The following is a 28000-nucleotide window of genomic DNA, read 5'->3' on the forward strand; positions in this document are numbered from 1 at the left end:
TTTTATTCCATCCATTTACTGATGGAACTGGAAAAACTCCAAACAAACGCACAGTGTGGTGTGGACCTCAGAACTGGTATGTGCCTCCTTGCAACCAAGGACGTAATTTCCTCACATCTTTCTGGAAAGCACGTGTATTATATGACCACATTTATACACCCAGGTGTGTATCTCAGAGAAATGCAACTTATGTCCACACCAAACACTGTGAGCAAAATAAATCCTACTTTAAGGATTTTCTCTTTAGCAACTTTCAAATATACAACCCAGTATTGCTAACCATAGTTACCATGTTGGATATTATATCCTCAAAACGTATTTATCTTATAACTAGAAGCTTGTTCATTTGACCATCTTGACCTATTCCCCCACTGAAGGCGCAGCCTCTCACAACTACCAATCTTTTCTCTGTGTCTATGAATTTCCCCCCAAACCCCAGGTTCCACAAATAACTGAAATCATACAGTATTTCTTTCTCTCCCTGACCTATCACATTTGCCCTCAAATTCCATTTATGTTGTTGCAAGTGGCAGCATTTCCTTCCTTCTTTGGATGAATAATATTCCACTACATATACACATTTTCTTATGCATTCACCCACTGATGGACACTTACATGACTTGCTTGAATTGCACATTGTAAATAATGGTGCAATGAACATGGGGTTGCAGATAACTCTTTGCGGTAGTGACTTTATTTTCTTTGGATATAGACCTGGGGGTGGAATGGCCGGGTCATATGAACATTCTATTAATTTTTTGAGGCCCCTCTATCTGTTTTCCATGGTGGCTGCACCAAACCTCTGATTGGATGAATTTCATGTCCTTTTTTTCACTAGTAGTTCCCGGACCCGCTTTTTTCCTTCATCTAGTCTGCTGTTGTACCCTTCTATTGAATTCTCCAGTTCAGTGATTTTATTCTTCACCTCTGTGATTTATCCTTGGTAGTCTCTCATATTTAAAAAATATATATATATTTTTTATTGTTGACAGTATTATACATATCTCCCATTTCCCCTCCTTTCCCCCCCTCCTCCCACCCCTCCCTCCACCCCTCCTCCCTCCTCCAGGTCTTCACTACCCTATTGCCCGTGTCCGTGGGCCATGAATATAAGTATAGAAGTTCTTTGGTTCTCATATTTTGTACCTCTTTGTTGAAATTCTTGCATTATGCAGCCTTGTACTTCTGGACAGGTGAGCATCGTTATGAGCATTTATAAAACCCTACCAGGTAAACCATTAAAGTGTATTTTGGGAGTGTTATTTTATGCTTTGGGGTGGTGTTTGGTACATACTCCTCCATGTCCTCATGTTCCTTGACTCTGTGTTGGTTTCTGTGTGTGAGATGAAAGAGGCACCTCTTCCCATCTTGGTGGCGTGCTCTGTTGCAGAAGACGAACCTTGTCACTCATCCCTGTTCTAGCACTGGGCTGTCTCTCCAAACTTCGTGATTATCCAAACTGCTTCTTTGTTCTCTGTTGCTCCCAATAGTTGAGGCACCATTTCAGTGTCTCGAGGGGAGGAATTCAGTCTGTACCTAGTCGCAGGCTGATGGGAAGCTGGATCCTCAAGCAGCAGCGTTTAAGTATGAAGGTAGACCTCTATCAGGAAAGGCTGGGAGATGGGTGCTTCTGACTGCTGTCTCTGAGATAAGCCTCTTGGGAATAGCCAGTGAAGAACTGGCTTTTTGTTTTCTACAATCTCGGGGGCCCCACTAACAGAAGCCCACTGGCCGCCAGAGCCAGGCGATCCAGGGGTGTGTCCCGTGAGCAGCAGCCGCAAGTCAGGGCTCTAACCCTGTGCACAAGACCCTCTCAGGGAGGCACTAGCGACCTGGGTGCTGCAGAGGGAGAATGTGGAACTGACGCCCTCTCAGCTCCCTGGTCTCTGGAGAGGATGGTTCGCCCCTGATGTGTGTTAGATGAGAAGCTGACCTGCAGCTGCAGCCTTTATGAGAAGCAAATAGACCTCTTTCAGGAAAGACTGGGCGATGGGCATTTGTCTCTGCTGCCTCGTGGTGAGACCTGGGGCGGGGCGGGGGGTGGTGAGCTACAGGGAGTCGTCACAGGCCACTGAGAACTGCTTCTTTGCTGTCCTCCTTGGACCTTGTGGACTCAAGTCCTGTGGCTTTCAGATATACTTTATTTGGAGGCTCATCTTCACTGGGAAGTTTAAAAATTGGGGTGCTCAATGTTGGGTCCGAATCCCATTCCTTAAGGAGAAGCTGGCAGGTGTGGATCTCCCCCGATTATATGTCACCGTGCCGGGTGTGGGGTTTATGGGGAGATTGTGTCAGGTAACAGCCTGAGATTGTGTCTCATGTTTTCTTATTTGATTAAGATGTGATTTTGCTGTGCGTGTCCAAGGTCTGGGAGCTGCTCTTCTGGTTTCTTTCTCAGGGATTGTGCCCTTAGTAGCTGCAGTTTCAGTAAGTTTGTGGGCAAAGGTGAGGTCAGGTGCCTCCTAATCATCATCTTGAACCAGACTGGTTTTGCTTTAAAGAAAATACCTTATTTTTCTGAAATCATGATGTAGCCAACCAAGTCAGTGAGTTTGATGCCCATCGCTCACAGAGAAGCCAAGTCTGAGGCAAGAGTGTTTCATAGAGAAAAGATTTATTCTTCCAGCTGCCAAACCAGAAGACAGAGTCAGGGCTCAGATCCGTCTCCTTCCATGCCCTGGACTACAGACTTAGAGCAAATTTAATGGGAAGGAGAAATTTACATATGTGTTCATTCTAATCAGGAGTCTTGTTTGGACAATGTTGAAACTGAGTCACCTAAGGTAAGGAATGGGAAAGGTGACAGAAGGTATAAAGGCATTCCTAGAGAGTGGGGTCAGATTGGGTGAGATCTCGGTGCCCAGCCAAGTGCAAATTCCTGATCCCCCTGCATCTGCGCACAGGTTCTGGCAAAGGGCAAAGGGCAAAGTTTGGCTTTGGCCATCCATTGGGGTTGGTGGAGTCATTCATTGGCTTTCTGCACCTTTGCATGGCTCTGGGACCAGCTGACCCGGCGGTCCATAGGCACTGTGGGGGGTCTTGCTGTTCTCTTCTGAAAACAACAACAACAACAACTGTTAGGTCTGGATTAGTATTAGGGACTGGTTTCAATTACATTAGGGTTTGTTCCAGCTTCCCCTGGTGCTAGCAAGCATGTGCCCAACTTTGAAGCAAATGTGGATCTTGCCGTCTGCAAATAGATTCGTGGATGCAGGTGCCAGACTACAAGTGGGGTACTTTCCCCAGAAAAGTCTGAGAACGAGTTCAGGCAGCCAGGCCCCTGGAAAGGCTTTCCATGTGATTCCTTCACCGAGCTGGAAAACACGGAGGGTGCTAGTTCCTCAGTGAGCAAAGGACGAAAAGGGTCTGTATCACACACCGTCTTGCAGTCTTGTTCCAGACCCTGTGTGCGCTCATAGACTGCTCTCTCCTCTAAAGCCCCACAGTTCTTTGGGGTAGCATGAGTCCCATTTTACAGAGGAGGAAATTGGCTCAGAGTGTTAATGAGCTGCCCAAGGTCACATAGCTGGTGTGTGTTTTCCAGTATCGGAACCCACGTTTCTATGCCTATAAGACCTCAGAGGAGAACTTCTCTACTGCGATTGGTCTAAAGGACTTTGAGCACATCTCCCTCAGTGTCTGGTGAGTGATTGTGTGGTCTTAATGGGTTGTCTGGTCCAGAGATTCTACACTTAGTCATTGTAGGTAAAATTTTTTTTTGAAAAAACAATTATATAATATATTTATCAAGAAAAATAATTTTCAGCCCTCGCCAGTGTTTCTCAGTGGTTAGAGTGTAGGCCTGAGCACTGAAGGGTCTCGGGTTCTATTTCTGGTCAAAGACATGTACCTGGGCTTCACATTTAATCCCTGGCCCTGAAGGTGGCTCGAGGCAACCAATCAATGTGTCTCTCTCACATTGATCTCTCTCTCTCTCTCTCTCTCTCTCTCTCTCTCTCTCTCTTTCCATCCCTCCTTTTTTTCTTTTACTCTCTCTAAAAAAAAAAAAAAAAAAATATCAATGGAAAAAAATATCCTCTGGTGAGGATTAACAAAAAAAGAAAAGAAAAAGAAAAATAATTTTCAAATCACCTACCAGTGAATGTAAAGGCCATTTCACAAAAGAAAGGGTATTTTAATACCAAGAAAACAGAAAGAAAATACTTAATTTCTTTATTTATTCAAGCTATATTGAGTACCTATTTTGAAAAATTACTTAATATCTCTATAAATGATCCCAAACAGTGATAATTTGGAATTCTATGTGTGTGTGTCCATGTGTGTTTTTGTGTGTGTTTTTGAGAGGAACTTTTTTCTACAATAAGTGAAAAAAAACACCTTACTAAGAAAATCTACTAAGATAGGCATGAAGAGTGAGAGTGTGTGGTATTTGGATGACGATCCTCTTGCCTCTTCCTTCAGCTCAGCAAGAACAACCTCAGACTGGTACAGCCAGGACACAGGGCTGCCCCCTGCCCCAGCTCCCAGTTGAAATATCATTTCAGGAATTCTCAACTTACCTGAAAGCACTGTACCTTAGCTACATAACATCCTTAAAGGGCAACCACAAAGAGTTGTTTTAAAGGCACATCCATTATTAAACCAACGACAAAGTGAATGTGAGTGGGAAACTATCAAATTGCAGAACTTGGTCATAGTATTGCTTTCTCTTCCTCCAGCTTCTAGGTCAATGGTAATTCCTGAAGGTCTGATTGCACTTGAGGTCACCGTCTCTTCAATGCCCTCAATTCCTAGCATCCTATCTCCCACTCCTATCACATCTAAGTCCTGTGTATGGGATAACGGAGCTGTGATAATTTGGGATTGTGTCTGTGTGTCTGAGAGGAGCCTGTGTGAAGACCCAGCTCTGGGGCATCAAGGGGCATGAGAAGGAACAGGAGCCTGTGGGCAGCAGTTCTGGGTCGGGGGAGGCATTTGGATCAGAGTCTATAGAAGCTTCTAGTGAACTTTTTTTCTGGGGCTGGGCCCCTCGTGGAAAGAAGGAGGCAGCAGACACTGAGAGTGGCACCTAACGGGAGAAAGGAAAGAGCTGTGGGATATGTGTTCACTTTTAATTATCTGCTCATCATTCAAGAAAATTTCCCTGTGTGTCTCCTATGTCCTGGGCTGTCTTCCTGCAGGATGCCAGTCATGAGAGGACACGCAGCCCGTGGCATCGGACTCTGCCCCTAGTCCTCCACCCCAGGTCCTGGTCCTCCTTCCCATCCGTCCCCTCGGTCACACAGAGCGTCAGACTGGGAATAGCCATCAGAGCAGTTGACCGGGACTGCTCAACATTACTGTAAATGTGAGTTCCTTCTGCCCAAGGAGCCCCACGATGAAATCAACTAGATGTGGTCTCCAAGGGAACCGCCCACTCAGCTGGCCTCGTTCAGTTTCCTCTGCCCACTTCTTCTGCAGGAGCCCTAGGACTCTGTGAACACCTTTCAAAAACCACCGAGTCAGCCTCCTTCTACAGGACGCCACACATTTCCTGTGAGGTAGGAATCTCTGAAAGGCTTCTGCAAGCCTCCTGAGAATACTAATAGAGGTGTGTCACCTTGTCTAAATTCCACCTGGGCCCTCACCGTGTGTGACCTGTGGGATGACCACTCCTCTTGACCTTCTCTTTCTGGGACAGACGTTAGCCTGCCCTTCCTGTCCCACAACTTACAGTCAGGATCTCCGCTGCCTGTGGACATAGATGGCAGAGACACCAACCATCAGCAGCACCTTGCAGCCTAGGAGGCCGAGGAGGACAGCCAAGAAGAACTGAGTAGATGATGCTGAGCCTGCAAGTCAAGGGACAGTAGAAACCATTAGAGGAGAGCATTCCAGAGTCCTCGACTCACTCCATCCAAGGCTACCTGCACCCAGGACCACTCTGAAGCTTTGAAGCTCTTATGGGCTCATGCTTGAGGCAGCAATCAGGTAAAGAGGTTCTTTATCCTCAGTGACTCCGTTAGTAGGCTGCCAGAGTCATCCTCCTTGAGGGAGGCGGTGGACAGAATGTGTACTCAGTGACCCACAGTGTGGCGCCTGATGTAGTGACTTGGTCCTCACACCCCTATGGGGCAGGTAGTATTATTCTTATTCTGATGAGGAAACTGAGGCTCAGAGAGTAACAAGTGTACAGATTAATGGGATTCAAACCTAGAAAAATACATCCATTTTTCCATCGAATGACATTGAGTCTTTTCCTTATTGATGAGGACAAGTCCAACCTCATGGAGTCATAGCAATGAAAGGGAACAGGAAATCTGAGAGGAGTAGAGACAGGCTTCACAGTGAGAGGGTCACAGGGCAGACCTGGATGGCACCACAGACAAGGCTGGTGACTCCATGTTCTCAGGAGCTGAGGGAGATCCCACAGTGGCCTGGCCTCACGAGACCAGCTGGCTCAAAAACTCCCTGATGAGTCAAAGAAATGGGGTCACAAGTTCGAGAGAGACTCCAACGCCACCCAGCCCACCCTGAACCAGTCCCCATGTCAGCTGCTATTTTTCTCTTGGGCACAGAAATGCGGATCTGCAGGTTTACAACAAGAAGATTTTGTTTTTAAAATTAAAAAATAAAGGTATTACAACAATTTATTATAAATAAATAATCCTTAAAAGGGCACTGGAGGCTGCGCCATATTTCCTGTGGGGTGTTGGAGAATGGAAATCCTCAACTGAGAGGCTCTCTAGGACACCCCATCAGTGGATTAGAGCTTCATTATCAAGTTTGCACCCTCTCCTAGAGGGCAGACGACCTTCTGGACAAAGCCGGGGCTGCGAGGGTCAAGGCAGCTGCCAGGGTTGCCTCTGGTCCAGGGTACCTGTCTGCGGCAGGAGGGAAGCCTGGGTCCTGAGTGCCAGAGGGAAGCTGGTGCTGGCAGCCAGGGGAAGGAAGGCCTACTCTTGCACGCATTTTGTGCATCGGACCTCTAGTATACATATGAATGAAATCTTGCCATTTTCTACGTCTTAGATGGATCTAGAGTACATTATGCTAAGTGAAATATATCACATAGAGAAGGACAAATAACACATGATTTCACTTATCTACACTAATAAAAGAGAAACATGCAAATTGACTGTACCTCCGCTACACCCACCAGCCATGCCCACCAGCCAATCAGGAGAGAGTATACAAATTAACCCAACCAAGATGGCTGTGGCCACGGAGCAAGCAGGAGGCTTGGGTTTCCCCGGCAATGGAGGAAGCCAAGGTTCCTGCCTCTCTGGACTCCACTCAAGGCTACAAAGTTTCTTTTCTTTTCTTTTTTTAAAATTTCTTTATTGATTAAGGTATTACATATGTGTCCTTATTCCCCCATTACCCCCACCTCCCACTCATGACTCCATCCCCCTGTTGTTTGTGTCCATTGATTAGGCTTATATGCATGCATATAAGTCCTTTGGTTGATCTCTCCCCCTTACCCCCACCCTCCCCTACCTTCCCTGAGGTTTGAGGTTCTGATTGATGTTTCTCTGTCTCTGGATCTATTTTTGTTCATCAGTTTATGTTGTTCATTATATTCCACAAATGAGTGAGATCATGTCACATTTATCTTTCTCTGCCTGGGTTATTTCACTTAGCATAATGCTCTCCATCTCCATCCATGTTGTTGCAAATGGTAAGAACTCCTTCTTTTTTACTACAGTGTAGTATTTCATTGTGTAGATGTACCACAGTTTTTTAATCCACTCATCTGCTGATGGGCACTTAGGTTGTTTCCAAATCTTAGCTATGGTGAATTGTGCTGCTATGAACATAGGGGTGCATATATACTTTCTGATTCGTGTTTCTAGTTTCTTGGGATATATTCCTAGAAGTGGGATAACTGGGTCAAATAGGAGTTCCATTTTTAGTTTTTTTGAGGAAACTCCATACTGTTCTCCACAGTGGCTGCATCAGTCTGCATTCCCACCAGCAGTGCACGAGGGTTCCTTTTTCTCCGCATTCTCACCAGCACTTGTCATTTGTTGACTTGTTGATGATAGCCATTCTGACAGGTGTGAGATGGTACCTCATTGTTGTTTTCATTTGCATCTCTCTGATGATTAGTGACTTTGAACAGGTTTTCATATGTCACTTGTCCCTCCTTCTGTCTTCTTTCGAAAAGTGTCTATTTAGATCAGTTGCCGATTTTTTGTTTGGGTTGTTTATCTTCTTTTTGTTAAGCTGCATGAGTTCCCTGTAAACGTTGGAGATTAAACCCTTATCATTGATATCATTGGCAAATATGTTCTCCCATGCAGTGGGCTTTCTTGTTGTTTTATTGATGATCTCCTTTGCTGTGCAAAAGCTTTTTATTTTGACGTAGTCCCATTTGTTTATTTTCTCTTTAGTTTCCATTGCCCTAGGAGCAGTATCAGTGAAGAAATTGCTTTGGCATATGTCAGAGATTTTTCTGGCTGTGGATTAATCTAGTATTTTTATGGTATATTGTCATATGTTTAAGTCCTTGATCCATTTTGAATTTATTTTTGTGTATGGTGTAAGTTGGTGGTTTAGTTTCATTTTTTTGCATGTATCTGTCCAATTTTCCCAACACCATTTATTGAAGAGACTGTCTTGACTCCATTGTATGCTCATGCCTCCTTTGTCAAATATTAATTGAGCATAGTGATTTGGGTCGATTTCTGGGTTCTCTATTCTATTCCATTGATCTATATGTCTGTTCTTGTGCCAGTACCAGGCTGTTTTGAGGACAGTGGCTTCGTAATACAGCTTAAAATCTGGTATTGAGATCCCACCTACTTTGTTCTTCTTTCTCAGGATTGCTGCAGCTATTTGGGGTCTTTTTTCATTCCAGATGAATTTTTTTTTTAAAATATATTTTATTGATTTTTTTACAGAGAGGAAGGGAGAGGGACAGAGAGTCAGAAACATCGATGAGAGAGAAACATCGATCAGCTGCCTCCTGCACACCCCCCACTGGGGATGTGCCCGCAACCAAGGTACATGCCCTTGACCGAAATCGAACCCGGGACCCTTCAGTCCGCAGGCCGACGCTCTATCCACTGAGCCAAACCGGTTTCGGCCCAGATGAATTTTTGGAGAGTTCATTCTAGGTCTGTGAAATATGCCGTTGGTATTTTAATGGGGAGTGCATTGAATCTATAGATTGCTTTGGGTAGTGTGGACATTTTAATGATATTGATTCTCCCAATCCATGAACATGGTATGTTCTTCCATCTGTTTACGTCTTCCTCTATCTCTTTTTTCAGTGTCCTGTATTTTTCCGCATATAGGTCTTTTACCTCCTTAGTTAAGTTTATTCCTAGGTATCTTAATATTTTTGGTGCGATGGAAAATGGGATTGCTTTTTCAGTTTCTCTTTCTGTAAGTTCACTATTGGTGTATAGAAATGCCATAGATTTCTTGGCGTTAATTTTGTATCCTGCTACATTGCCGAATTCATTTATTAAGTCTATTAGTTTTTTGATGGAGTCTTTTGGTTATTTTATGTACAATATCATGTCATCTGCAAATAAGGACAGCTTTTCTTCTTCTTTTCCAATTTGGATGCCTTTTATTTCTTCTTTTTGTCTAATTGCAATGGCTAATACTTCCAGTACTATGTCAAACAGGAGTGGTGAGAGTGGGCATCCCTGTCTTGTTCCTGTTCTTAGGGGAAATGGTTTTAGTTTTTTCCCATTGAGTATGATGTTAGCTGTGGGTTTATCATATATAGCTTCTATTATGTTAAGATATGATCCTTCTATTCCCACCTTGTTGAGAGTTTTTATCAAGAAAGGGTGTTGGATTTTGTCAAATGGTTTTTCTGCATCAATTGATATGACTATGTGATTTTTATCTCTCAATTTGTTTATGTGATGTATCACGTTTATTGATTTGCGGATATTGTACCATCCTTGCATTACTGGGACAAATCCTACTTGGTCATGGTGTATGATCTTTCTGATGTAGTGCTGGATACGATTTGCTAGAATTTTGTTGAGGATTTTGGCATCTACGTTCATGAGGGATATTGGCCTGTAATTCTCTTTCATTGTGTTGTCTTTATCTGGTTTTGGTATTAGGGTGATGCTGGCTTCATAGAAGGAGCTTGGAAGTGTTCCTTCCTCTTGAATTTTTTGGAATAGTCTGAGGAGGATAGGTTTTAGTTCTTCCTTGAATGTTTGGTAAAACTCTCCTGTGAAGCCGTCTGGCCCCGGGCTTTTGATTGCTGGAAGCTTTTTGATGACTTCTTCAATTTCTTCCACAGTTATTGGCCTATTCAGATATTTAGATTCTTCCTGATTGAGTTTTGGAAGGTTATATTTTTCTAGGAAGATGTCCATTTCCTCCAGGTTGTCCAGTTTGTTGGAACAGAGTTGTTCATAGTATTTTTTTAAATAATACTTTGTGTTTCAGTGGGGTCTGTTGTTATTTCACCTCTTTCATTTCTGATTTTGTTTATTTGGGTCCTCTCTCTTTGCTTCTTGGTGAGCCTTGCTAGAGGTTCATCAATCTTGTTTATCCTTTCAAAGAATCAGCTCTTGGTTTTGTTGATCGTTTGTACTGTTTTTTGTTTTTTTTTTTTTTTGTCTCAATGTCTTTTATCTCCTCTCTGATCTTTATTATTTCCTTCCTTCTGCTTACACTGGGCTTTTCTTGTTGCTCTCTTTCTAACTCTTTGAGTCGTAGGGCTAGGTAATTTATTACCATTGTTTCTTGTTTTTTGCAGTAGGCTTGTAGAGCTATGGACTTCCCTCTCAAGACTCCTTTCGCTGTGTACCATAGATTTTGGATTGTTGTGTTTTCATTGTCATTTGTTGCCATGATGTTTTTTATTTCTTCCTTGATCTCTCTGGTAACCCAGTCATTGTTTAATAGCATGCTGTTTAGTCTCTATGTGTTTGATTTTTTTGGATTGTTTTTATTGTAGTTGATTTCCAGTTTTATGCCACTGTGGTCTGAGAAGATGCTTGATATGATTTCTATCTCCTTGAATTTGAAGAGACTTTGCCTATGACCCAACATATGGTCTATCTTTGAAAATGACCCATGTGCACTTGAGAGGAATGTATATTCTGTGGCTTTGGGGTGAAATGTTCTGATGATGTCAATAATTCCATCTGGTCTAGTGAGTCATTTAGGATTGATGTTTCTTTGCTGATTTTTTGTTTAGAGGATTTGTCCAAAGGTTATAGTGGGGTATTAAAGTCTCCTACTATGATTGTATTGCTTTCAATCTCTCCTTTGATATCCTCCAGGAGTTTTATTTTTATGTATTTGGGTGCTCCTGTATTGGGTGCGCATATGTTTACCAGAGTTATTTCTTCTTGTTGGATTGATCCCTTTAGTATTATGAAATGGCCTTCCTTATCTCTTGTTATGTCCTTTACTTTGAGATCTAATTTGTCAGATATAAGTATTGCTACCCCAGCTTTTTTTTTTCATTTCCATTCACCTGAAATACCTTTTCCCATCCCTTCACCCTCAGTTTGTTTGCGTCTTTTTTTCTGAGGTGGGTTTCTTGTAGACAGCAGATATATGTGTCTTGTTTTCTTATCCAATCCATTACCCTATGTCTTTTGATTGGGGCATTTAATCCATTTACATTTAAAGTTATTATTGATAGGTACTTATTTGTCGCCATTTTTAGTCTTTACCCCTGTGTTCCTTCTTCACTTTCTATTTCTTTCTTTTTTTATAGCAGACCCTTTAGCATTTCTTGCATTGCTGGTTTGGTGGTAATAAATTCCCTTAGTTCTTTTTTGTCTGTGAAGCTCCTGATTTCACTTTCAATTTTGATTGATAGCCTTGATGGGTACAGTATTCTTGGATTCAGACCCTTCCTTTGCATGACTTTGTATATTTCATTCCATTCCCTTCTGGCCTGATGAGTTTCTGTTAAGAAATCAGTTGCTAGTCTGATGGGGGTTCCTTTTTAGGTAACTTTCTGTCTCTTTCTGGCTGCTTTTAAGATTCTTACTGTGTCATTGGTGTTTGCCAATTTAATTATAATGTGCCTTGGCGTCGGTCTTTTGGGGTTCATTTTGCTTGGGACTCTGTGAGCTTCTTGGATTTGTGTGGGTTTTTCCTTCCCTACATCAAGGAAGTTTTCTGTCATTATTTCTTCAAACAGGTTTTCTATTCCTTGCTCAGTTTCCTCTCCTTCTGGAACCCCTATTATGCGGATGTTGTTTTGTTTCATGTTGTCCCAAAGTTCCCTTAGGCTCTCCTCCTGCCTTTTAATTTTTTTTTTTCTAGAAGCTGCTCTAGTTGGGTATTTTTTCCTACCTTGTCTTCTAGCTCACTGATGCAGTCCTCTGCTTTTTCTAGTCTACTCTTGATGCTTTCTATTGAGTTCTTTACAGGAACAATGTCATTTTTCATTTCTTCTTGGTTCTTCTTCATTTCCACTTGGTTCTTACTCATATTGTCGAATTTGTCTTTCATTCTTTTCAGCCACCTTATGACCATTTCTCTGAATTCTATTTCGTTTACTTCCTTTTCTGGTGATGCCTGCTTTTCTTTCATATGTGGGCTGTTTCTTTGTCTCCCCATGGTCTCTCTTCTCCAGGTGTCTGGTTATGCAGTTCTCTCTCTCTCTCTCCTGCGTTGATTTAAAGGTACAAATACAACACAATTAGGTACAATGCACAAGGCACTGAACAGAAATGTATTCACAATATTAATAACCCCAAATAAAGGTGACCATCAGAGAAAGGCAAATTAGGGGATAGGAGACAAGGAAGAAGAGAAATAAAAGAAGAAAGGAGTGCCAAAATAAAATTGGGAAAAGGAAAAAAAGTAAGAGAGAAATGAAAGAGAATAAGAAAGAAAAGGGGAACAAAATATATATATGGGAAGAAAACTCCAATAGAACAGCTGCTAATCCCAACAAATGCCAGCAACAAGTACCTGGAGATGAATACAAACTACAAACAACAACTAATATCAAGTGGGGTGAGGGAAAACAGGAGCAAAAAACAATAAAAAGCAAAGCAAACAAAACAAAAAAAGAGTAAGCAAAACAATCTCACAAACAAGCATAAAAAATCAATATAATCAACATTCAAGCAAACAACAACAAAAGGACAGAGAGAAAAATGATTTTTTGGATAGTAAAGACAGAGAAGAGAGAGGTGTGTATGAACTTGGAGCAGGGGATTAGAAATTAGATATATAAGTAGAGTGAAATTTTAACAGGGGGTAAAAAGAAAGAATAGGGAGAGTCTAAAGCAGGAGAAGGGTAAGAGAAACAGGAAAACAAAAGGGCAAAAGTTAGGAAGAGAGTGATGGCATAAAGGTAGAGTTGAGATAGAGTAGAATGATGCTAAAGGAAAGATGAAAATAGAATGTAGAACACTAATCTCAAAGTCAAATAAAGAGAAAATAAAATTACACTTTATTTTAAAAAGAGGTAAAATAGTAGTAATAATAATACTGATTGAAAATAAAAATGTAATAATTAAAAAGGGAAAATCAAGTGAGGAAAAAAGAAAAAAAATTAGTTTCTTAAGTAAAAGATAAAAAAATAAAAATAAATAAATAAAATAAAATAAATATAAATAAAATGTGCAGTAGTGAAGGTCATTCACTTCCTCTATTGTTCTGTTTAGCACGCTTGCTTCCCACTCAGGACAGTATTGCAGTTCCCTGCATTCCACTGCTCCTCAGTGTTGTAAGCCAGTCCTGATTTTTAAGCAGGCAGTGAGTCTTACTTTCTTGTATTCCTTTATTTGTGATTACACAGGAGTCAATTTGTGACTCAACCCCTGGGTGGCAGTGTTTCTGGATTGACCTCCAGGTCTATATGTCCTCTATAGCCTGTGCTTAGATTCTGCTTTCCCTGTGGCTCTCAATACAGGATTTGTGGGAGTGGGCTGCCCCAGAGCTGGTTCTCAGATGGTCACTCCCCGCTCCGATCCCCAGGTTCCAGAAAAACAACTTTCCCCTGCAGTCTCCTAGGGTGTCCCCAACTGGGTGATTCCATGCACTGGGCTCAGCAATCAGAAGCAAGGATTTAAAGAGGAGAAAGTGCAAGTGTGTGAACTTCGAGGCTGTGTGAAAGTCTGCGCAGTCCTCCCCCTCCCCACCCCCGTGTCCAAGCAGCCAGTACACTTTTAAAATTTTTAGGCTGTCCTTGTGCATCAGATCAAAATGGGTTGCTTTTTAGAGATCCCCTCTGTTAGCAGCTCTGAGGACCCCCTTCCACATTCACGGATCACGCCAGCTCCAACAGCCATGGATTTTTCTAGGCGCAGACTTCCCCTGGTCCTCCAGCTCCTGCAGTGCGCTTGTTTCTCTGTCCTGCCGGGACCAGAGACCTCACCTTATCCCAGGTGAAATCTGACCTTTCCGGGTGGAGTGTAGAGCTCCTCTGAATCTGTGTGTTTGCGCCAATTGGGGACCAGTAATCTGGGGTTTGCAGCTGTTCGGTGGGTGCTGCAGTTGTAGATTTTCAGGCTTCTGATAACATCCACTTTCCCCTTCAAGATGGTGTGGTCTCCACGTCCAAGCTGGTGGCTCCGGGAGGGAACCCAGCAGCAGTGGGGGCTGCCCGGTCAAGGAAGCCCCATCCAGCAGTCCCCCACCTTCTCCTGGAGTATAGCTGTCCCTTAACTCACCAACAGACACTCCCTGTGCGACCCTCAGCTGTTCTTTCTATCTGCTCCGGGACAAGGCTCGGGACACGTCTGTCAATTCCGCCACCATTTTTTTTCCTCTCTCAAAAGTAGTTCTTAACTGGGGGCAATCCCCCAGCCCCAGCCTCAAGGCTACAAAGTTTCAATTATAGAAGATAAGTAAACCCCAACATAAATGGCGGCAGCCACGGAGCTGGAGAGAGCAGGAGGCTTGGGTTTCCCCAGCGATGGAGGAAGTCAAACTTCCTGCAGCCCTGGCCTCTGCTCAAGGCTATGAAGTTTCAGTTATAGAAGATAAATTAATCCCAACAAAAATGGCTGTGGCCATGGAGCGAGCGGGAGGCTTGGCTCCGCTCAAGGCTACAAAGTTTCAATTATAGAAGATAAATAAATCCCAGATACCAGGGCCTCCACTTGGGTTGCTGGGGGGCATGGCTGGCCTGCAAACTACCACAGGCCCCTCACCCAGGCCGCCCTATGCCCCAAGGGAACCCCCACTCTGATCCAGGACACCCTTCAGGGCAAACAGCTGGCCCCTACCCATGCACCAGGCCTCTATCCTATCTAATAAAAGAGTAATATGCAAATTGACCATCACTCCAACACACAAGATGGCTGCCCCCATGTGGACACAAGATGGCCACCACAAGATGGCCAGCAGGGGAGGGCAGTTGGGAGGTACCAGGCCTGCAAGGGAGGGCAGTTGTGGGTGATCAGGCCAGCAGGGGAGGGCAGTTGGGAGGGACCAGGCCTGCAAGGGAGGGCAGTTGCAGGCGATCAAGCCTATAGGGGAGGGCAGTTAGGGGTGACCAGGCCAGCAGAGGAGGGAAATTGGGGGCGACTGGGCCTGCAGGGAAGAGCAGTTGGTGGGGACCCAGGCCTGCAGAGGAGAGCAGTTAGGGGCAATCAGGCTGGCAGGGGAGCAGTTAGGCATCAATCAGGCTGGCAGGGGAGTGGTTAGGGGGTAATCAGGCTGGCAGGCAGAAGCAGTTAGGGGCAATCAGGAAGGCAGGCAGGAGAGCAGTTGGGAGCCAGCAGTCCTGGATTGTGAGAGGCATGTCCCAGATTGGAGATGGTGCAGGCTGGGCTGAGGGACACCCCCCCCCTCCGCTGTGCACAAATTTCATGCACCGGGCCTCTAGTATATGTATAAAAAAACAAAACAGACTCATAGAAACAGAGACCAAAGGGAAGGTTATCAGAAAGGAATGGGTGAGGGGGATGGGTGAAGAAGGTGAATGTAGTACATATATTATGATAAGTTTTCATGGAGACAGATAATTACTAGAATTAGTGGGGTGATCATAATGTAAGATGCAAAAATGTTGAATCGCTATGTTATGTACCTGAAACTAATATAACCAATATCATACTGTATATCAGGTATACTTAATTTTTTAAAATATATTTTTATAGATTTCAGAGGAGGGGAGAGGGAGAAACATCAATGATGAGAGAGAATCATTGATCGGTTGCCTCTTGCATACCCCCTAATGGGGATCAAGCCCGCAACTGGGGTATGTGCCCTTGGCCAGAATCCAACCCAGGATCCTTCAGTCCATAGGCCGATGTTCTATCCACTGAGCCAAATCAGCTAGGCCTATACTTAAAGATAAGAGGGAAAAAAGACTTTTAGAAAAGAATTTGGTAAAATAGGTGAATCCATAAATATTTTTACAAGGATGGTGTTCTTTGTAATGTGCAAAATTGAAATGTGAAAAGAAATATATTATATTACAATATCAAACAATTTTGTCAGGAAAAAAAAGGTTTTCAGAAAAGATCCTGACTATTCCTTATTGATTCTTAGAATCCATACCCTTGTGTATACATTGAATATAACATTTCACAATTAAAAAAACTCTAAAATGCAATCTAGAAACCGGATCACTCATTAGCACTGATGGGAGATGGAGCAGGAGTCAGCCCCAGCTGGCCCTTGTGGTGCCATTGTTAACCTTTTCACTGGTGGTGAACGTGGATGGTATAACCGGAGGTAAGGAATACTTGGGCATTAAGAATTTTAAAAGGAGTTGGCAAATGGTCATTATAATAACTATAAGATTGGATCGCTGTTGCTGGGACATCAGTAATTTGAAGAAAAACAATGAAAAGCTAAGAGTGTTAATTACAAGGTACAAGTTAAGTATGAGCCACAAGAGTTCTTGATAGCATTGCAGATTCTTTTCTTCAAGAGGCAGAGGGAAGAAAAAACTGAGATGTGGGCCAAGGACATAATTCTAGGAATAGCAGAGGTAGAGAGGAGGTTGAGTTCTCCACTTCAATGGGCCTGCTCAGCGAGGGTAGCACCCTAATGAAGAAAGAAGGACCCTGAGATAGGGACCTATGGGCTATTGCTCTCAAAAATCTTCTGTCCCCTTCTGGCTGCTGAGGACAATGGCAGCAGCGCAGCTACTTGTCTGCAAATAGGGCCTCTCCAAACGCAAGAAAAAACACAAAAGGGAAATTAAATTCCACACACCACTGGCTCTCCGTGTTACCAGAGGAGAAAAATGAGAAAACCTCAAAATAGCTAAGAGTCAAAACAGCAAACCCACCAAATCCTAGTGCACACTCTGCCAGGAGGCTGCCATTCCACCCTCACTCAGCCACAAGGAGAAGGGGAGCCGGCAAAAGCGCCTGAGAGCTACTTGGGAACATCACCACCAACAACACTCAACCCACCCTACATCTGACACATTGAAAAGTGCCTGCAGGTCAGAGCACAGCTCACTGAAAAGGTTAAAGTGTGCCTGTTCAAAAGGTTGGCTCCAAATCCCCATAGTCTGTGAATATGTTACATTTCCTGGAAGAAGGAGCTAGTCATACTGATTATTTTAAGAATTGAAATGACATTGTCTTGGATTTTCCAAGCAGAGCTATTTTCACTCACAAAGATCTGACTCAGTGAAAGCAGCAGTGAGGAGAGTCAGAGAAGGAGCTGTGAGGACAGAAGCAGAGCTCAGAGTGATGTGGCCCTCAGCCCAGGAGTGTGGGCAACCTCTGGGGGCTGGAAAAGGTGAGGAAATGGATTCTCTGCTAAAGTCAGAAGGAACCCAGTCCTGCCAACCCATTGTAGACCTCTGACCTCTGACCTCTGGATATGTAAGACAATAAACTTGTGTTGTTTTAAGGCACTAAATGTGTGGTAATTTATTTCAGTGGTCATAGGAACCTCATACCTGGAGGCAGGGTCATTTTATTTTATATATATATATATATATATATATATATATATATATATATATATATACTAGATGCCCGGTGCATGAAATTTGTGCACTGGGGTGGGGGGTGTCCCTCAGCCCAGCCTGCACCCTCTCCAATCTGGAACCTCTTGGGGGATGTCCTGCCGGTTTAGGCCCGATCCCACAGGGCAGTCGGACATCCTTCTCACAATCTGGGACTGCTGGCTCCCAACTGCTCGCCTGCCTGCCAGCCTGACCATCCCCTAACCACTCCCCTGACAGCCTGATCGATGCCTAACTGCTCCCCTGATGGCCCAATTGCCCCCAACTGCCCTCCCCTGCTTGCCTGGTAACCCCCAACTTCCCTCCCCTGCTGGCCTGGTCCCCCCCAACTGCCCTTCCCTGCTGGCCTGATTGCCCACACCTACCCTCTCCTGCCAGCCATCTTGTGGTGGACATCTTTCACCACATGGGGCAGCCATCTTTGACAACATGGGGGCAGCCATCTTGTGTGAGGGCATGAGGGTCAATTTGCATATTACCTATTTATTATATAGGATTAGAGGCCCAGTGCATGAAATTTGTAGGGTCCCCAGGGGCTGCTGGCTGCTGGCCAGGTACTCCCTCCCTTCCCCCGGCGGCCCCACCCCCTGGTCAAACTCCCAGACAAACTCCCGGTCCAGGGGACAGTTTGCATACTATGTTTTTATTATATAGGATTTTAACATATTTTTATGGATTTTAGAGAGGAAGGGAGAGCAAGTGAGAGCGATAGAAACATGTATAATGAGAGAGAATCATTGATTGGCTACCTCCTGTACACCTCCTATTGGGGATCAAGCCTGCAAACCGGTCATGTACCCTGAGCAGGAATCGAAACATGACCTCCTGGTTTATAGGTTGACGCTCAACCACTGAGCCACTGAGGCTGGGCAAGGCAGGGACATTTTAAAGGGACAAATGAGATGGAAGGAACAGGCACAATTTAAAGTGCATTCCTTCTGTGGAAAAGGAAAAAAAAGGAGGACAAGTGCCTTGTGGCAAATAAGTGTTAAAAAGAAAAGGAAATGGTGGGGAGGGAATTTAGAGTTCTAAAGGACAAAAAAGTACTGAAAAATCTGAGAACTCAGAATGTTTCTCCCACTATTGAAACCAACCATACAGCATAAATCTGCATTAACATATGTGGATTGTGTTGTACTGTCTGAAGAGAGGTTCATGCACCTAGAAATATTGTAAAACAGCCCAGTACCATAAAAATGACAAAAATGTTGTACATCCTCAAGCCAAGCCCACTGGCCAGGTCTACAGTGGCCTGAACCATAAGATGCTGGGATAGGCTGTGGCATCCCAATGCAGAGGGTCACATAGGCATCTTGCACTTTGCTCCAGCTCATCAACCTTGACAAGCCCAAAATCCATTTCCAGCCTCAGTACTTAGCAGGTGTGCTGGGTCAGGCACGCTGAGAGCTGCAGGAAGTAATTAACAGCCATGGTCTGAGCCTCAAAAATGGACAGAAACTAAAATGCAAACCCAAGGTGGTCCAGACAAGATGACAGAGACTCCCCCCTCCTGCTCTTCCTGTTCACGACAACTCTGACCCCTAGGGATAGCAGCAGGGACACGCATAGGAGGACTCTGAGAGGTGGAAGAGAAAGGCGCCTGGCTCAGGACCTGAGGACTGGAGGAAGAACCCTGGCATTAGGCATCATAGGTTGCACTCTCCTAACTACCAAGGTACAGGAGGCAACTCAGGTGTGGCATTAGAAAATACAAAATGTTTGAAATAAGTAATCTAATTCCCACCTCAGGAAACCAGAAAAGGAAGAATGAAGCCAACACAAAGCAAATAGAATGAAAACATTATAGAGAAAGGATAAGTAAAATCAATGAAATTGAAGACAGAGAACTAATGGAGAAAATCAATAAAAGAACAAATAAGTTCTTTGAAAAGATCAACACAATGAAAACCTCCTAGCAAGCTTGATGAAGAATAAAAAAGACATAACACATTTCCAATATCAGGAATGAAACATGATATCACTGCACATCGTATAGACATCAAAAGGATAATGAGGAAATATTATGACCAACTCTACAGGCAGACATTTGATAACTTCCTCAAAAAACACAACCTACCACAATTCGCTTAATATGAAATGAATAATGTGTATAGCTCTAAAATATTAAGGAAAATGAATTACAATGGAAAATTCCCCCAAAGAATTTTCAAGGTCTAGATAGTTTCACAGGAAGATTTTACAAAGTATTTATATTTGAATTGAAACCAATTTTGGAACACAAAGAAACAGCTAAAGAAATTTGGAAAGTTTCAGTATATGCTCTACTTTAGATCATATTAGGGAATTACTGTTAATTTTATTGTGTGTGAAGGTATTGGTTTTGTAGAAAAACCAGTCTTTAATCATATGACCACACAATTATGGACTTTACTTGTAACCAGATATGCATACACATCTAAGTTATTAGTGGACACATTTATTCAACTTCTATATATCTCCTCTTTTAAGGGAAATTGTCCTTTCCTTCTGTGTTTACTTTCCAGCAGGCAGGGACATGGATACTTGGTGACCCAGCATGGACCCAGCAGATGAGGACAACAGCATAGGACTTGGGGGGAATGTGGGCCTTTGAAAGGTCTTCTAGAGTAAAGACTCTTAGAAAACTGACCCAACCCCCTCCGATGTTACACGAGGGAGAAATAAGACATGTTTTGTTCATAGAAAAGGGGACTCTCTAGGCCCCTGGGCAATGCCCAACTGAGCAGGAACGATTAAAGGACTGAAACTTGCATGTAGGAATTGTTCAGTGAACAGCTGTAATGATTGCTGTTTCACTGTCATAAATAGGGGAAAACGGGGGCCATGCTGGGACCCTTCAATGCCACCTGGCTGCCTGGTCCAGTTGGGAATGACTAGGATGGAATGGAGAAGAGGAGGGGGTTAGAAAAAGCTGGAGGAGGCAGGGGCTGACATGGCCATTGAACGTGGTGACTGTCAGGGGAAGAAAGCAAGAGGCAGACACTGTGAACATGGTGGTCTCCCTTCCACCCTCTTTCTTTAATGATTATTGATGTGAAAAGATCTATCAAGGTAGGTACCAAACTCTTACCAGTGGTAACGATGGAGTGTGGGATTTCAGGAGGGGAGCTCAGTTCAAAATGTCACTTTCTATCTATAGACTTCTAGGTTATTCTGTAATAAATATGAATTATAACAGTAAAAGTAAAGATAAACTTTAGTCAGAGCCGGGTCAGTTAAAGTGGGGCCTCACCAGGGGGTTCATTTGGGTCCTTCTGGTGAGCCAGGGCCTCCACGGTGACGTTTTTGGTGACCGCCGGCTGCCCATCGTGCTCCACCTGGCAGGTGAGCATCGCATCCTCCCTGTGGGCAGACAGATTCACGAGGAGCCAGCTCCTCCCGCTGAAGGTCCCATCCTTGTTCTCTACGAGGGTCGGGGCCGTTTCTGTTCGGGATGTGTTTCCGTTCTCCAGCCAGGTCAGCTGTAGGCGCTGGGGGTAGAAGTTCTTCACCAGGCAGGTGACGTTCTTCTCTTTCTCTGACACCGTGTGCTGGGTAACCTCCAAGGTGGGCGGAACTGAAACAGCACAGGGCATAGCTCTGACCTCATGGAACACAGACCATGGAGGAGGGCTCCAACCTCAGCTCCCCCACCACAGTAAGGGTATCTCAAAGGGCAGGTGCTCAGACACCGATGGTGCTCTTTCGTATGAATGAACTCACTAAGCACAGGCGCCTGCACACAGTAGGTGCTCGGGCACTCGCAGCTCCTGTGAGAGTGATATGACTGAAGTGAAAAAGCACAGCCCGCATGCAGTGGGACATTGTAACTGTAGAGAAATAAATGAAATCGCCAAGCATATAGGAGCTTGGCTTATAGTAGGTGCTCAGTTACTGGAGCTGCTACTGGTAAAGTAGATGAAACTACCAAGTACAGTGGTGGGTGTGCACCTGCCAGCTGCCATGAGACAGTGGTGAGTGATGGGCACATCCAGGGGCCTGGTGAAGGGAAGGTCAGGAATTAGATTCCAGGAAAATCCAACTCTGGAGCAAAGAGCAGGGCGAGGAGCAGGCTTGGAGGACAGGGGCCAGGTGTGGGCTTGGGCTGGGTGTGAGGGGCATCTACCTCGGATGGCCTTAGAGAGGTTGGCAGTCCCACGAAGAGGAGGGTCCCCCTTTAGGGTGTCGTGGGCCACCTGGCAGATGACCTGGGAGCGAACATCCCCTGGGGCCAGCAGCACCCTGGCTGTGCTGGAGATGCTGTAGGAAGGGCTGTCTCCCTCTGGGTCCACGGTGGTCTGGGAGGCTGGCAGCTCATTCCCATCCTTGAACCACTTCAGGATGATGTTTCTGGGGGAGAAGCCGTGGGACTTGCAGGTGAAGCTCACTGTCTGCCCGGGCAGTGACCTCCCCGTGGGGCCCGATACCACAGGGGGAGAGGGTTTGGCTGTAAAAGGAACATAACGAACAATGAACATGACTGTGATTCTCACCCCTATCGACAAGCATGTGGCACCGTCAAACCTTCTCATGTACTGTGTTTTATCCTTCTGTTAATGCTGAGAGGGCATGTCATCATCCTCATCTTGCAAAGGAGGACCCCTCATGCTCCCAGAGGTGAACTCTGAGTGAGGGGCAGGGCCGACAAGCCATTCCAGGCCTTTGTTCAAAGTCCACCTTTTTTCCCTCCAGATGATTTCCCACAGTGTGGGCCCAGGGACAGAGTTCCTGATCAGTCTCATTTTTGTGCACTGGCTGTTCACAGCTGCCCTCAATCCTTACAGAACCGTGAATGGAGCCACGATTATCATCTTCATCAAGTGGGGAACTGAGGACTTGGGGGAGACAGAGACTTGCCCAGAGCACACAGCCATGGGATGACAATACCGTGGCTCAACGAGGGTCTGTCCTCTCAATAGGTTCACCTGAAAACACACTTAAAGGCAGATTGGATTATATCATCAATATTTGATTAATCAGTGATTGTATTAGTATGATGTTATTCTACACAATTTCTGCAGGTGAGGACCTGAGGCCCAGCCAAGTTAACTGGGTCATGACACTGACTTAACACCTTGATTTGGGGGTGCACCTCTGTGCTGGGTGATTCAGACAGAGCACCTCAAATCCTTTCCACTCTCCTAAAAGGAGTCCATGATCATCGCCATTTTAGAGATGAGAAAACTAAAACTGAGAGAATGAAGGGACTGTCCCCTTGGCCACTACTGTGCCCCAGAGGTATTTCCTGTGGCCTCCCAGGTATTCATGTCCATCAGCAGAGCAAGTGCCCACATTCAGGAGCCATAGGCAGAGTCATGTCATGTAGGAATAGTTTCAGGCCATATTGAAAGGCCAGGGCTAGGGAGCCAGACAAACGTGGGTTCCTGATCGCCACCTGCTCGAGGGAGGAGTGCCCTCCAGTGCCCAGACCGGGGGCCCTGTAGGTATAAATGGGAGAAGGGGCTCCTGGCAGTGAGTCTAGAATATGAACTCCTGCTCACTGGGCGCAGGGCCCTCTAGGAAATGCCCCCTCCTCTCCCTCAGTCTGCAGAGACAGGGATGCTGCCCACGGCGGTGCTGGGGCTCAGAGACCCCTCTCTGCTCCATCCAGGCCACTGTGCCAGGCGGCTCCTGCGGCTGCTCAGTGAGGAAAACATCACACAGAAGGGAAGGCCTCCTGGATGCCTCCATAGGCAGAGCCATGTCCTGCAGAAATAGTTTCAGGCCATATCATGGGACATTTGAGGATCTGTCTCATCTCAGTGGTAAAGCTGCACCTGTCTCCCCCACAGGACCTTTCTTAAATTATTTTTTTCTGAAGAACATAAAAAAGCATGATTCTAAGAAAAGGGTTGGAGCTTTCTCCACGCGTACAGTGGGGTGTTGCGGTGAGCAGGGGCCTTGAGGTATGCTGCTTGAGGTTCAATTCTTAGTTCCCCTTCCTGCTCAAGTCAGTGTCCTCATCTAACAAAGGGGCAATGGATGGCCCTTCCCTCGCAGCACTGGCTGTAGGAGTAAATGCCACCATGAAGACATGACCCTTGACCTCTCCTGCTTGCTCAGCCAGGCATCACCTGGGCAAGTAGCTCAGGGAAGGGGCAGGAGCTCTCTACCAGGAGGCAGCAGATCTGAGTGGTAATGGAGCCACTTACACCTGTGATGCCTAGGCAAGGGACACTGTCTAGGAACATAGTAATATATGTAAATCAGGATAAGCCACTTTCCCTGCCTGTGTCCAGGAGTTGTGAGGAGACTCCATTGCTACCATGTCTGGCAGAGAAATTTGGCGATACCCACACAAATTAAAATGCACGCACCCTGTGACCTAGCAATGCCACTTCCATGAGCACCTCCCTCTAAAGTAGGGTGACACATGGACAAGGTATCCCCTGTGTCACTGTGTGAATAGCCCAAGGCTGGGAACAACTCACACCCCTCAACAGAAGGCAGTGAATGAATGATGCTGTCTCCACAGGCTGGAGGTGGAGGCAGCTGGTGAAGGAGGGGCAGCTCTAGGTGCTGATGTGGGTGCTTGATTTGGGGCGATGTGGCTGGAGGTACGGGGAGGTTCCCAATCACCTGGGCCACAGAGTCTGAGTGTGAGGGGCATGTGAAGCTTTGGGTACCAGTGAACATAAGAGGTGCTGGATCCCTGTTCAATGGTGTGCTGTACTGAGCATTAATTCAGTGCTTGCATTCACCAGGCTTTTTGATGGAAATAGTGTCTGTCTTTGAAGGAGGGAAAAGCTGCTAAACTCAGATGGGGTTCTGGGACAATCTCCTCAGTCTCTGGCCATGTGATCTTGGGCAAATCCCTGTCACCTTTTAACCTTAAGCGCCCCTGTGTACTTGGGGAGTCAGGCTGGAGGGTCGAAAGGTCCCTGCGTGCTCACAGTCCAGGATTCAGGATCCTGGGCCTCTGGTAAAACACCCTCAATGAGAACGGTGTTGCCTCAATGGGGCGACTCCTATGTCTCCCACATGGGGAGCCTCTTCCATGGGTGAAGGACATTCTGAGACGACCCAACTCTACTGGGAGGCTTCATGACAGTGACTGGGATTCTGGAATAAAGGGGGTTTCCCAGCAGACCCACCGTGATCGCCCACTTCTGGGCATCTCCTCCCAGCGGGGCTGTCAGAGTGAGCAGTGAGTCTGGGCCTCTCAGGATTTCCTTCTCCTGTGATGTTTCTGAGGCTGAGAGAAAGCAGCACCTTCTCTACTCCCTGCCCTAGTGAGTTTCTCCCACTGGAGGGAAGGAATGAAGCTTCGAGGGGAAGAGCCATTGCCTGCTTTGTTCTGCAGCTGCCTTAGCACCCAGCTCAGAGCCTGGATCACAGCAGGTGCCCAGTGGGTGTCACTAAGGAGGGGCCTCGGCTACATGGAGGGGAGCACTCCCTGGAGGTGGGTGAGGTCTGGCCTTGTGATGGGCAAGTCACTCAGACCTTCAGTTCTCTCATCCCTGCAACCAAGGTTTGGACAGGATTGAAAGGCCAGGGCTGGGGAGCCATGGAAGCAGGGGTTCCAGACTTTTCCCACCACTGACCAGCCATGGGGCTTGAGCAAATAGCATGACACCTCCAGACCTCAGCTTCCCTGATCTGCAGACGGGGTGAAATCAGACCAGGAATCAGATCATGACTGTAAGCACCCACCTCCGCACCTGACTCTTAGTTGTTGCTCAAAGATGGGAGTCGTTCTTACTGACTTGTTGTCACACACGAGGGACAAAGGATCTCCCTGTACTCACCACTCACACTGAGCTGAGTTCCTGCTCCAGACTTGAACTCCGTGTCATTATCACCTCCTCTCCGGAACTTCACACAGTAGTAGGTCCCTGTGTCTGCTGGGGTGATGTTACTGATGCGGATGGAAAAGTCCAAGTTGTCTCTCCTTGTGGCGTCTGCAACACTTATTACTCGGGGGAAGTGGCCTCCTTTGAAACTGTAGATTAACTCCCGGCCTGGCCCTGTCCCTCTGAACCACTGTGTGGGCCCCACGGGGAGCAGGGAGGTCACGGTGCAGCTCAGAGTGGCCGTCTCTCCAGCTGCGACGGACACTGACTTCTGAGGCTGAATCACCTGCAGCTCCTCACCTGCCCCTCCTGGAGGGAAGCACAGAGCAGTTATTTATTCACAGTATGGGAGCCTGTGGGCTCGGTCAGTATTTATCAACAGCTTTCATTCACTGAGTGCACACCCTGAGCGGACCTTGAGCCCAGCACATTGCATGAATCATACATGTAACCGTCACAAGCAACCTGTAATGTGAGAGCCTATAACAAATGAGGAAACTGAGGCACAGGGAGGTAACATGATGTGACAAAGAGTGGGTTTAAGTTTTCCCCCATCAAGCGGTTTTGTTTGGTGCCACGAATGGAGGGGGTTCGCTGGGCCTTTTCCTGGAAAGCTTGGCTGTCCAGTGGAACAGAATGGCTGCTGGCGGTACCACCAGCCATCTGAGGACTTCGTCTCTGCCAGGAACACCAACACAGCCATGGCTGGTCGTCTGATGATGAGGAAGTTGGTGCAGAGAAATAGCACATTCCTTGGAATAACATTCATTTGCAGAGAACTGCAAAAGGAAACCAGTGCTTGCTAAAGATTCACTGTATCCTTACCCAGTTTCATCTTTAACGTCTCTCGTTAAAGGGACTGGGTGGTACTTGCTGTTGAACCTGAGCTACAAGTTGGAATTGAACCAGGTTGTGGCTCAACTTCAGAATGCCTTCTGAGTATGAAAGAAAGTTTACCAACAAAGAACGGGAAGCAACCAGATGCTTTAAGGATGAATGGACTTGGCTGCCTATGTTCTATGGGCATCAGGCACTGAAAGAAAGCTTCAGAGAAGCCACAGGTGCTGGACTAGGGTTTGAATCACAATGGCTTGAATGTGATATGTCCCCATTAAACCTGGAGATGGCCAGGTTTATAAAGAAACACGTTTGTTTCTGGATGGAGAAGGAGGGAAAGAATGGGCGTTTGAGGAGGGCCACACAGATGAGCACCATTTGGGCAGTAGCTCCTAGGAAACCCGATGCATCTGGACATCAGGATGCTTCATCTCAAGATGACCCTACACCCCCAGAGGCAGGTCCTGTCCTTCCCGACAGGACTTAGTATCACCTGCTGTTCCTATGAGCCCTGATCATCCTTCATTTTGGGACTGTTTTTCTTCACAGAAGAGGTTCTGATGGGAAATGCTACAAAGTCATGATAAGTAAGAAAGGGAAATGAAACTGTTTGTAATATTCTCTATTCACTTAAAAAAAAAAAAAAGCCTGATACTTGTTATTGTTTAAAATCAAGTAGTGAAATCATTTCATTGTTTTCATTATTAGAATGGAAAGGGGAATGTAAGTTTTAAAAAACTAGGTAATTTACTTAGTAAAAAATTTTGAAATGTCTTATAATCTTTTATTTTATTAATCATGCCAAAATATCCAAGCAGAGTAAGTAACATGCCTTATTGTATTTATTTATTGTGTTAAGAGAGAGAGAGAGAGCAAGAGAGAGAGAGCATTTTGTTGTTCCCCTTATTTATGCATCAATTGGTTGATTCATGTATGTGCAATAACTAGGGATTGAACCTGAAACCTTGGTGTATCAGGAAGATGCTTTAACCAAATGAGCAAGCCAGCCAGAACATAAATAATGTGTTTTTAAAGGATTAAGTAGCGTTCATAATAGAGGAAGCATTGTTATCGTAGCACGAATGTAATGGTGAACTGAGAAGATGTCATCTGTATTGTCATTATAATAATAAATGATCAACATTGAATTTTTTAAAAGGGTGCGTTTAAGTGCCATGTCATCTCCGGAAGTGTCACGCTTCCCCAAATATTTCTGCTTTCCACTATCTGGCCTCATGGAGTGTCAGACTTCTAGACCATTGCCCGGTGGGACCACGAGACTTCCTTAGACCACTGAGTTGTGAGTCGAAACAGTGGCTGTGTTTTATGGGATTTGCATTTAACTGCAAGAACCTCTATGGAGCAACTTCTGCTTCCCCTGAGACCCACACGTCATGATGGGGTCAACTTCAGCTGCCTGGGTACTTGAGTGACAGTGATGTGCAGAGAAACCAGCACACAGTGAACGTGTCATTCAAATAAGAAGTAAAACAATGTTTCAAGTTCCTGAGATTTTTTCACATAGCAAATCATGTTATACTAGAGGCCT

At 45.3% G+C, this 28000-nt stretch overlaps 1 protein-coding gene and 1 pseudogene across 2 annotated transcripts in view; one reads left to right on the forward strand and one right to left on the reverse strand.

Moving 5' to 3' along the window:
* Positions 1-2600: 2600 nt before the first annotated feature.
* Positions 2601-28000, reverse strand: part of LOC308256227 (signal-regulatory protein beta-1-like) — a 32084-nt gene continuing 6684 nt past the window's right edge. The window contains exons 2-6 of the mRNA XM_080684322.1: positions 25570-25923; positions 21948-22268; positions 21075-21398; positions 5675-5792; positions 2601-3052 (exon numbers count right to left, since the gene is read on the reverse strand). Coding sequence (XP_080540448.1) covers positions 5677-5792; positions 21075-21398; positions 21948-22268; positions 25570-25923 — 1115 coding nt within the window. The 3' untranslated portion in view covers positions 2601-3052; positions 5675-5676. The remainder of the gene's footprint in view (positions 3053-5674; positions 5793-21074; positions 21399-21947; positions 22269-25569; positions 25924-28000) is intronic.
* On the forward strand, positions 26177-27035 carry LOC308255829 (L-aminoadipate-semialdehyde dehydrogenase-phosphopantetheinyl transferase-like; annotated as a pseudogene). Its single transcript has one exon. The product of its transcript is annotated as an L-aminoadipate-semialdehyde dehydrogenase-phosphopantetheinyl transferase-like (transcript).

The sequence above is a fragment of the Plecotus auritus genome, assembly GCF_963455305.1.
Source record: "Plecotus auritus genome assembly, chromosome: 8".
NCBI classification, from domain to species: domain Eukaryota; kingdom Metazoa; phylum Chordata; class Mammalia; order Chiroptera; family Vespertilionidae; genus Plecotus; species Plecotus auritus.